Consider the following 12,387-nt stretch of genomic DNA (forward strand, 5'->3'; position numbering starts at 1 on the left):
CTGTGATACATACGTGATATAAATAAACTTAAGGGATCGTTAGCAATGTTATTATAAATAGCTGTTGACAATTTTGTATCTTATTTGCGGTTAGCCTTAGAATATTTTAAAGAGCACGAAAAAAATGGTCACACCAATAACAATAAAAACTTATATTTATTACTATATTTCAAAAAAAATTTTACAAGTTTTAGTTTAAATAAAAGTTTATGCGAATTAAAAAAAAAAACATAGTCAGTTTGTTTTGTTATGGGAAAATAATCGGAATTTTAGCGTAGCATCCTTTAGAACCGCTAGCACAGAAGCCTTCAGTGCGGATGGTCACGTTTCGCCATTTACTTTTTTATACTGCCTTTAATTTTTTACAGCTTGTTGGGTCTTTAACAATTTTACTTTAATTACGTTCGAATAAGTTTTAATTGGCCTGAGCTCTCGGCAATTCAGAGTATTCGCCTCTTTAGAAATAACAACCACTTTACTGTCGTTGTACTACTTTAAAGCCATTTTTCCCGTAATGACATGTAACAAGACCAGTGCAAAAGAGTAATTGGTCCTTATGAAGTTTAGTTAAACGCAAAAGGCTCTTCTGTAAACAGTAAGTAACATACATACATTTCTTGATTAATATTTCCATAACCAATAAACGGTTCGCTCTTAAAGTCGCACTGACAAATAACCGCCAAAAAAGATTTTTTTTTGGGAATATGTCGAGCTTTTCATTTTTAAATTTTCCGGCAACATTACCCTCTTTGTTTTCTGTGTGAAACTTGCGCCTTCAAATTTTTCCAAGTCCGCTTTAACGTAGGACTCGTCGGCCATTACAACGAAGTTAAAATTAGGCGAGAGCTTATCATATAATTTTGGAACACGTTTTTTCGTTCAATATGTATGTATGTTGATTATCATTCCCATTTGGTGCTTCACTCACTTTGAAGAATCTACTCCATTTTTTTTTGTTTAGGTCCTGTACATTTGAAGGTGATATTTGTAAATTCTTATCTTAAGACTATTTTTGCTGGTATCGGATATTCAAATATCTGTTTTCTACCTCTACCGGCCTTTCTTTGCAAAGGTAAAGAGTCACTACATCTTTAAAATATGAATGCCACTAACACTACCTTTTGCAATTTTTGTACTTCTGCAACATGTTGCTACAGAGTATAATAACTTTGTTCACCTAACGGTTGCTTGTAATATCACCTAAAACTAATGAAGATAGGTATAGGGTTATATACATTATATATAAGTGATCCAGATATCGAAATGAGTAGGATGAGTCCGTCCATCTATCTGCCTGCCTGTGCACGCTGTAACTGGAGTAAACATTAAGATATACCAATGAAACTTGGGACACATACACATGCAAAAATAGTAAGGACGAATACGAAGATTGCGTAATCGGATCAAAGCGCACTCAAAACGCAATTAAGCGAAAACTTATATAGTGCCATAACTAAGATCACTGCAATTTAACGCAGGAAATCAAACCATAATAACCAAATTAAGCCAGCACAAAGTTCATAAGCACCCCTACTTACACTGTAAAAATGGATGAAATCAGCAGATAACCCTGTCCATTCCCCATATAACGGTACTGATTAAAACTATAAAATGTGCTCTAAATTAATAACTAAATACGCCAGAGACATTAAGTTCTACCCCTGTGATGGTAAGAGAGGACTTTATTGGATCCGAAGTCAAAATTGGACAGTGGGCGTGACACCGCTCACTTTTAGGTAAAGTCAAATACCACGGGACCAAATTCGGCATTTGACATTCTACCGGGATCTCTTCCAGTGCGAAAACGGGTGAAATTAATATAACGAGATAAAACTTTACACGAATGCCACGGTATCATCAAAAAATTGTCCAAATCGAACTAAAACTGCTCAACACGCTCGGTATCGAATATGACCCCAGTCCCAATAGTTGATTTGTTACTGAAAATATCAAGTTCCAAGTTTTGGTGCACTTTTAAATTGAAAAGTTGGCAACTATCCTGGTCACTGCACTTTTTTCTTTCGTCATTTATTAGTGGTTTTATTTTTACATTCTGTACACTAAAAGCAGAGTGAAATAAAAAATATAGTTGAATATATTTTCCTCCATTATCCTTTCGCTTATTAGTTATTAAGTTAAGATTACTTAGTTTTCAAGTTCTTTAAACGTTTACGTTCGAAAAACTTAAAATGTTACTTTAAAACATCTTCGAACAATATACACAATTTACATATTTCACATATGATCGTAAATGGATTTCTCTAGATCGGGCTACAAATTGCAAAATCACCTCTTCGATGAAACGAACTTTTGGTGATCAAAGCATATCAAACAATGCGCCAGCCAATTGGTCACCAAGATCACAACATTTGACCCCGTTAGATTTTGTGGTATACGCAGCGTTTTTGGTACATTAGGACAGCTGTTAAAGCAATGAAAGTGGTAAAAAAAAAACAAGTAAGAAAAAGCCAAGTTCGGGCGCAACCGAACTTGCAACTTGCAAGAATCAAAGCCAGGGAAATACTATAAGATGTAAAACGTCAACCAGACTATCGGAATCTAAGCAATTTTATATATACATATCTTATAGTATAATATATATAAAGTAAACGCCCATTTGTATGTCCGCGCATTACGCCCGAACCACAGGTCGGAAAGACGTGAAAATTTTCACGGGTATTCCTTTAGACCTGGAGTAGGTCCTAATGGCGGCCTTTTTTGCAAAAAAACTCTCAATTTCGCAATTTATGTCTATATTTATAACTCAAGAACGGCTGAACCTATTTGACTGAAAATTGGTAATGCGGTAGCTTAGAACCTCGGGACGGGCATAGGCTACTTTCTATCGTTCTATGTTAACAGTCACAACAATTCATAATTAAAAAAAAAGTATATTTCAAAACATAAGCATGTGTTCAATATTCTTGTTAGAATGATGTGAACATTTTATTATTAGTTAGTGTTAAAATTACGACAGAGGTTGTCTATGTTTTCAGTATCTACGTTTTCAATATCTTTTATTTAGAAAAACATAAGTTTCTTTTAGGTTGGCCTTTGCACTACATTGCTAATTAAAAAAATTTAAAAAGCCATTAAATTAAAACATTGAATAGTCGAAAAAGTTTTTTTCGTATTTTGTCAATAGATGTCGTTGCAGTCGTATATCTTCAGTGCTACCAATCACATTGTGTCATACCACTTATTATTTGAAAGGTGAGGTTTTAAGCTTAATTTACTCAACAAAATTTAAACCGGGGGAGTTGAAAAAAGTTACAGCTGTTCAAAAATGAGTGAAAATAATGAAGAAGTTCGCCATATTTTGAAACTTTAGTATAAAAAAGGGGAAAATGCACGCAAGCCACCAAAGAAATTTACCAAGTTTACGGAGACGATGCTGTCTCATTTCGTGTAGCACAATAATGGTTCGATCGCTTCCGTTCTGGAAATTTCGATTTAAACTGATGAAAGTTTTTTACTAATGGAATAATATTTCTATTGGAAAAATGGCAAAAAGTGGTCGACCCAAATGGTACGTATTTGTTTATGTATTGCTTAAAATATAAAAAAAATAAGTTGAAGTTTGATTAGAAATACGAAACTCAATATAACTATTTTTATAGCCAAGGAGCATCCGTTTGAAGGCGAGCTAAATTGAGAAGGCGAAGCACACGCAACGTAAAACACGCCGCGAATGAGAGACCCCTTTTGATGACGACCATGGCAAATGAATTAAGGATTACGATTTGAAGGCAGACACCCGGAATGTCCGGTCCCTTAATTGGGAAGGTACCGTTGCACAGATGGTTGATGTCCTCCTCGTAGAAATAAAGGCTGACATCACCACCGTCCAAGAAATTCGATGAATGGGACGCTTGGAGCCTATGAAAGCTGCCCCGCCACGATGTCAAAATCTTGCTTTAACGCCAGGGCGGGCAAGGAAGGTATCTTTGTCACAACAGTCGGTAAATCGAGCCTCCACGAGGAAACATCCCCAAATGGGTTAAGGCTGATCGACTTCGCCGGGGCGCGAAATATGGTTATCTGTGGTACTAGATTTCAGCACAAGATGATACATCAAGCTACCTGGCTGTCTCCGGATCGAAAAGCCACCAACCAGATCGATCATGTTGTGATAGACGGAAGACACGACTCCAGTGTTCTAGACGTGCGTACGCTCCGAGGTCCTAACAGCAAGTCGGATCTATCTTGTTGCAGCCAAAATTCGCACCCGCCTCTGTGGAGCAAAAAACCCACGTCAACACAAGGAAGGTTTGACGTCGAGAAGCTGCAATCACAACAGACAGCCAAACGATTTGCTACTCGGCTTGCACTCCTGCTCTCTGAGAGCACTCGTCAACAACTCGGTATAAGGGAACTGTAGGACGGCATTCAAACTCCTTACATACAGCTGGAATTGGTTTTCGAAAAATGCCAAAGAACAGCTGCTACGACGAGGAGTGCCGTGTTGCAGCGAAGAGAAAGCAGGCTGCCTACCACGCAACGTTACGATCGACCACTACACGTGCGGGATGGGATAGATACCGAGAGTTGGAAAGGGAAGCGAGATGCATTTGCAGACAAAAAAAGAAAGAGGCCGAAATGCTTGAGTGCGAAAAGCTTGATAAGCTGGCCGAGAGGGGTAATGCTCGAAAATTCTACGAACATATGCGGCGGTTTACAGAAGGTTTCAGGACCGGAGCATAATCTTGTAGAACTCCCAGAGGTGATCTAGTGACCGATGTGCAGAGCATACTAAATTTATGGAGGGAACACATCTCCAGCCTGCTGAATGGCAGCGAAAGTATATCGCCAGAAGAAGGCAAACCGGATTCCCCAATCGATGACGACGGAGCAGACGTTCCATTGTCCGACAATGAAGAAGTTCGAATTGCAATTACCCGCCTGAAGAACAACAAAGCTATTCAAACATGGAGGCGAAGAACTGATAAGGAGCATGCATCAGCTTCTTTGTAAAATATGGTCGGACGAAAGCAGGCCAAACGATTGGAATTTAAGTGTGCTCTGCCCAGTCCATAAAAAAGCAGACACCACAATCTGCGCCAACTACCGTGGGATAAGCCTCCTCAACATCGCATATAAGGTTCTATCGAGCGTATTGTGTGAAAGATTAAAGCCCACCATCAACAAACTGGTTGGACTTTATCAGTGTGGGTTTAGACCTGGCAAATCAACAACCGACCAGATATTCACTATGCGCCAAAGTTTGCAAAAGACCCGTAAAAGGAGAATCGACACACACAACCTTTTCGTCGATTTCAAAGCTTCTTTTCACAGCACGGAAAAGAGCTGCCTTTATTCCGCCATTTCTGAATTTGGTATCCCCGCAAAATTAATACGGCTGTGTAAACTGACTTTGAGCAACATCAAAAGTTCCGTCAGGATCGGGAAGGACCTCTCCGAGCCTTTCGATACCAAACGAGGTTTCAGACAAGGCGACTGTCTTTTGTGTGAATTCTTCAACCTACTTCTGAAGAAAATAATTCGAGCTGCAGAAGTAAACAGAGGAGGTACCATCTTCTATAAGAGTGTACAGCTGCTGGCGTATGCTGGTGATATTGATATCATTGGTCTTAACAACCGCATCGTTAGTTCTGCTTTCTCCATAATGGATAAGGCAGCGTAGTAAATGAGTATGGTGGTGAACGAAGGCAAGACGAAGCAAGCTGCTAAGAGCCGCTCACCTACCGAACTTTGACAGTTGACTGGATTGGGTAGGTTTTGACGTTTTGCAATAGGGTTTTTGGAATGACTGGAACGGCCGGTTTGAAATTATACCAAAAATATATGTGAACAGAGGAATTTGTTGCCGCCGTTAAAGATCGCTAATAAAAATTTAAAACAATGAAAATCAAAGAAAATGTGAAATTTAAATATATTGCATGAAACGCTTTGCATAGTAGAATTAATTTCAATTACAAATGATTAAAAACATTTATCAATTGCGAACTAACAGGCTTAGTTCACTTTATTAAGTATTGAAAGATCAAAAGTTAGTTGTTTTAATATACCATAAAATCATAAAAAGGAATAGTTTCGCCATATATTAAAAGTCCAAAATATATTAATAATTTGCAATCGTAATAACTGTTGGGTGTTTTAATTTAAATTCCCAAAAATTGTTATTTTGTTCGATCTGACCTTAATGGAAAATGTTATAAAAAACGCTTATTTTGAGGCGCTCTCACACTGGAATAAGTTGGGCATCCCATTATCCCTGGCGGCTACGCTGGCTAGGTCCGAATGGACGAAAACACTCCAGATCTGAAAGTATGCGACGCAGTACCCGGGAAGCAGAGGAAGAGGAAGACCTCCACTCCTTTTGTTGGGATCGGTTGGAGATGGACCTGGCTTCGCTTGGAATCTACAATTGGCGCCGCCTTTCGAAAAGAAGAAACGATTGGCGCGCTGTTGTTAACTCGGCTATAACCGCGTAAGCGGTTTCTACGCCGGTAAAGAAAAATAACGTGTTCCATCCACCTAACTTTCGTGCAAAGGGGTATATATCTTCACATTAGCATTGTTATCGATATTGTTTTCGTTAAAACTGCCGTTATAAAAATATTATTATTTATTACCACGTGAACGAAAAACACGTATCACGAATTTCGCGTAAAATGTTCGAATTTTTGCTTTTGTATGTAATCTTCGGCAACCCGTCACATATGGTTTTGTTTTGATTCATTGAAAAAAAACCTCTGTAATTTTGCAACTGTTTTAGCTCAAAAGCGTGGTTTTATATTTAATTATAGATTACTATTATTTTAATTAAATCTTTTTTGATCGATTCGGTGTTAGCTGCGTAAATTATGCAGACATTTTTTTTTGGTATATTGGTATATTTGAGAGAGTAATTGATTATACAAAAAACTTGAATGGCCCCACATTGGGTAGCAACTTGAAAACCGATGGTTATCTTATTTCATTCTGAAACCGATTTCGATGGTGGACCCTTGCTATTGGAAGAATCATGTAGCTTCATTAAATATATGTACATGCACTTTCTCGTTATTCTATTTTTGAAAACCTTTCCTTTTAAAATCAAATAAATAGTTAATAAAGTAAGCTAAAATTTTATGGAAAGTTGCTCCCAACTAACAACTTTGTCAACAAATTTAATTTTTTTCGCGTAAAAAAAATCATTTACGATTAAGAAAAATTTTCAAATATTTGAGATTTTCTCATGAGAAGTTCATGGTAACAAAAACAGAAATTTGTGATTTTTTCCAAGCGAAATTTACGATAAGGCTGAGGATCGATTGTACAAATAATGAGGTACGTTACTGAATCAAAGCAAATTTGTACTGTGTGAAAATGCTATGAAACGTTGTAAGGATTCACTAAAAGAGGATGAACAACTGGTAACAACGGCAACGATCTTGAGGAGATATACCAACGACCTAGAGGAGATAACATAGGCAGAGTTTGTGATATCCGTTTTGTTTTTTATTGACTTTATTTAACTTATAATGACTTTTCTTCCCTTTCACTATGGAAAAGCAACTACACCAATTTCATACTTTATATTTTAAATATTTAAGAGTTCCAAAATTCTTATCGAAATTACGTTTTCTAAACCGAGTATGTTTTGAAATACATGAGCACAAATCAAACAATTGATGACATGAAATGTTTGCCATCACTCTCAACTCCACCGCAATATGTTAGTATACTTATGTTAAATACATGTTTTTATATTCAGTGGCACTTTAACTTAGCAAATGCGGGATATATTTTTGTTCAAAATTTGGAAAAATGCAGTATAAGATGAGCATTAGTTTTATGTAATGATGTGAGTAATAAAATTGTTTGTTGTGTATTTGCGGAATAGATTTTTTAGTTATTTTTTATGTAAACACATTTAACAAGATTACCTTCGGGCTCTTTTGATATGACTGTTGTGCTGCGATCAACAATTCCCTTTTTATCTTCTACAAAAGAAAAAATAAAAAAAATGGAAAATAAACAAATAGTAATAGTGTTTCTGTTGCACTTACAGCTGGTTAATTTTTTTCTTAAGAGTTTATTTTTTTAACTAACTTTTGTTCTACTTTTTAGCATATTTCTAAAAGAATGTTCTTTTGAATTATCAATCGCCAGATTAGTGCGATAAGCAAATGAGTTAAAACTACATCGAATTGTATAAATACAACTATTTAACTATTTGTTTTATAAAATAAGCAAAACAATAACAAAAGTAAAAAATATAAAACACCGTTCATGTACAACATAAAGGCGCAAAATAACTCGATTAAATGATTATTATCGTAGTTTTTAAATATGCGTTTGCAGTATTATAGCTTTAATGAACTTCTCTCAACATATTGCACAAAGGTATAACACGTTTGCTTACCTAACGACCGTCTGCTCAAAATGAAGTAATATTTATATAAGTCATCGTTGAAAACAAGCACAATAAAAATAAAACATTAATGAAGTAAAAACAAGAAGAAACGTCAACTTCGGCTGCACCGAAGCTGTAATATCCTTCACAAATAAAGAAGTTTCCATACAAGAACTTTGTTTTGATCGTTCAGTTTTTGTAACAGCTATATGCCATAGCGGTCCGACCTGAACAACTTGTTTGGAGATTATAGCGCAATCTTGGACAACAAATTTCTTGAAGATATCTTGTCAAAAGGTAACAGTTTACTACACAGGAACTTGATTTTGATCATTGAATTTGCATAGCAGCTATATCCTCTAGTGGCCCGATATCGGTGGTTTCGACAAATGTGCAGCTGCTTGGAGAGAATAGGACGTGTGTAAAAGTTCAGATCGATATCTCAAATAGCGAGGTACTAGTTTGCCTATATGCAGACTGACGGACAGGCGTATATGACTAAATCGAATCAGCTCCTCGCGCTGATTGATTATGTTTATACATATTTTTGGGGTCTCCGACGTTTCTTTCTGGGTGTTACAAACTTTGTGGCAAATTTAATATACTCTGTTCAGGGTATAAATCAAATAAAAGTACAAGCTGCAACGAGCCTAACAAAAATACAAATAAATGTTGTAACATCTGGAACAGCTGGAAGTTCAAATCGAATTGACGAACTCTGTTTTCAATAACAGTGAAGATACAGAGGAGGAAAAAGAGGAAACTGAAAATGCGGAACAGAAAAAATATAAAGAAAAACCAACTCAAAATACAACTCCAAAGCTAATAATAACGGGGTTTTCAATAAGAGCGCTACAAAAGTTTTTTAAATAAAACAAAAACGGTCATAAGCCGCACCAAACCGTAATTTTTTGGGATGCAATGGTGACTCATGGAGTGCGTACGAATGTACTTTCAGAGAAATAAAGAATTTCATTTTCTTACCTTTCAATTATGAAATGGCAAACCTTACTGAAGAGAAATATGAAAAGAGCCAGAAAAATATGGCGTCGTTTGCTGTTCCTGTCGGTCTACTTTGTAGCGTCTCTATTGAAAAAACACGTTAGTAACTAACGTTAATCCATTATGGATACGTTCAAGTACGTCAAATCCTCGTTATGATTAAATTTGTGGATATTTTCAGAAAGTACAGAGTTTGTCCGGAAAATAATAGGACTTATTTTCTTCCGCCGCGACTGTACTTCGGAGCGTGCGCTCACAGACTGGATTCGGTAGAGTGCGTTCCTAGCTAACGAACGAGCGTCTGGTTAGTTGTCTCCGAGCACCTGGAGAGTCAGGACAAACATTTTCGTGGCACGTGTTTCTGTGAGTGGTGCAAGCCGAAAATGCAGCGTACGTTAGAGCAGAGGTACGAGATTTAATTCGGTGTGAAACTCGGTAAATCTGCGACAAAGACGTTTGATATGATCTAGCAGACTTACTCAGATGTTATTTTAGCAAGAAGTGGTGTGTTTCAGTCCAGTCCTTTTTGGAGGGCCGGGAAGAGGTCGTTGATGATGACCGCGCTGGGAGACCTGCGACTTCGACAAACACCGACAATGTGACTCGTGTGCGCAAATTCAGACCATCAACTAAGTATCGTTTAATTGCCCAGATGTTAAATTTATCAAAATTTATCAAAATCTGTGGTTCATGACATTGTGACGAAGCACTTGAATATGCGCAAGGTGTGCGCGTATATGATCCCAAAAGTGCTCACGGAGTGGAAGTGTGCCATGAAAATTTTAACATGTGTGAAAGTGACCCCCAATTTTTGAATAACGTAATCACAGCTGACGAGTCATGGATCTTTGAGTATCATCCCGAGACAAAGAGGCAATCTCCCTTTTCTTTTGAGAAGACAGAGGGGATCCATACATCATGCATCTCGGCCCTCAAGGTTATTCTGGAGAATGCCTTCCGTGACGCCTTCATTGCTTGGAAATCGCGCTGGCAGCGCTGAATCGACGAAGAAGGAGCCTATTTCGAAAGTTTTAAGGAATTGTAAAGATTAGTTGGGATATGGAGTCATGTGTTGCAGTTCACGGACGTGGGGAAAGTTCCTTGATCGTCATTCACTTGGAAGTGGCCAGAAACGATGCTTTAACATATGGATCAAGTAGCACAGGACTTCCAGTCTCTGACTAAGTATCCTTTGGGTAGCCTAAGAACATCTTTTTTTCAATATTTTCTTATTTATTGGATTTGCTTAGAAAATCCTAACAATAAGTATTCAAATCTTAAATCTATTTAAAACTAAAGAAGTTCAAGAATGTGGTTGAGCTTTTTTGGTAGAACGTTGCTCTCTATTAAACTGATAGATCATTTCTTTTTAAACGTGCTTGATTGCAGAAATTTGCCAAGGCATTAGCCAATGGGTTTGGATGTTAGCGAAGTTTATAAATATATCTCATTCTGCTGTCCTCTATCTCCGTCTTTACCATAGGAATATCAAGATCTTTATGAATGTTTTCATTACGCATGTACCATGGTGCACCCGTGATTGTTCTGAACATTTTAGATTGGAACCTTTGTATTATATCAATATTGGTTGCACAGGTCGTACCCCACAGTTGAATGCCATACATCCAAATCTGCTTTATGATTGCGTTGTATAAAAGGACTTTGTTGTCTAAAAGCCAATTTAAATTTAAAAGCCAATTTAAATTCGCTGCTCTTAACTTCATGCACGTTATTTTACTAGCTATATGTTTTCGCCAATGAGCCTTCGATCCAGGTGAATCTCAAGATAAGTTACTTCATTCGCTTGGGGTACTAGAACATTCTTTATTTTAACTGTCCGGCATGTTTCTGGTCTTAGCGAGAATATACAGTTAGTCACATAAGTAAGTATACACCAGCTCTGTCTTTACAAATTGTTGGAATTAACGCATTTCTCCAAAATATAATCCAAAAAAATTTTAAAGGAATTTGCGTATTGGTATGCGGTTATATAAGCACACAAATTTAACTGTTAATTTTATAACCCGTTAGGCACACATGGCTTTGTTGGTGATGAGAATGAAATTTATATCACAAAAGTTAGTATACAGAGTGGGTTGCTTGGTGAATCTATGTATCTTATTTTTCGTTTTGATTTACAAAAGTTCAAGCAATTTAAATAAACAATAGAAAGTGAGTTTAAACAATAGAAGAAATATATATTTTTTAATTTGTGACATAATTTTCAGCGATGGCACCGAGAGGAAAAGAGATTTCTGACGATTTGAAAACTTTGATAATAAAATATCACAAAGAAAATAAATCCTTACGTGAAATCGGTCGTTTAGTAGATAAAAGTTTTGCTACAATACAAAAGATCGTTACTAAATATAAAACTGTGGGAAACACAGCAAATAAGTCGCGCTCCGGTCGCCCACGGGTCTTCAGTCATAGGGAAAATAGCTTAATTGTACGCAAAGTAAGAACAAATCCCAAAATTAGTGCCCCTAAATTAAAATCTGAAATGGAAAATGAGATTCGAAAACATTGTAGTACCCAAACTATTCGACGTATATTGTATAATGCTGGCTATCATGGACGTAGTATTAGGAAAAAGCCGTTTGTGAGTACCGTCAACCGACATAAACGGATCGCATTTGCAAAAGATTACGAAAAGCATGACCAAACATTCTGGAACCAAGTCATATTTTCAGACGAATGCAAATTTAGTATATGTGGATCCGATGATCGTGAAAAGGTACGGAGAAAAGTTAACGCAGAGTTAGATCCTATGAATATGACTGGCAGTGTTAAGCATGGTGGGGGTTCGGTCATGGTTTGGGGGTGCATGGCGTTAAAAGGGGTGGGTAATTTGGTTTTTGTTGAGAACACTATAGACCGATACGGTTATTTAAACATTTTAAAAAATAATTTAAAACAAATTGCTATTAAATTGAACATGGAGGGGTCATTCATCTTCCAGCAAGACAATGACCCCAAGCATACATCGAATATTGTGCGAGAATGGCTTTTATATAACGTGC

General features: G+C 36.9%; 1 protein-coding gene across 1 annotated transcript in view; it reads right to left on the reverse strand.

Moving 5' to 3' along the window:
* Positions 1–12,387, reverse strand: part of LOC126764612 (calcium/calmodulin-dependent protein kinase type II alpha chain-like) — a 112,502-nt gene that overhangs the window by 25,881 nt on the left and 74,234 nt on the right. Inside the window, exon 9 of the mRNA XM_050482278.1 lies at positions 7,893–7,949. Within this exon, the coding sequence (XP_050338235.1) occupies positions 7,893–7,949 (57 nt within the window). The remainder of the gene's footprint in view (positions 1–7,892; positions 7,950–12,387) is intronic.

The sequence above is a fragment of the Bactrocera neohumeralis genome, unplaced genomic scaffold, assembly GCF_024586455.1.
Source record: "Bactrocera neohumeralis isolate Rockhampton unplaced genomic scaffold, APGP_CSIRO_Bneo_wtdbg2-racon-allhic-juicebox.fasta_v2 cluster09, whole genome shotgun sequence".
In the NCBI taxonomy this organism is placed as follows: Eukaryota; Metazoa; Arthropoda; class Insecta; order Diptera; family Tephritidae; genus Bactrocera; species Bactrocera neohumeralis.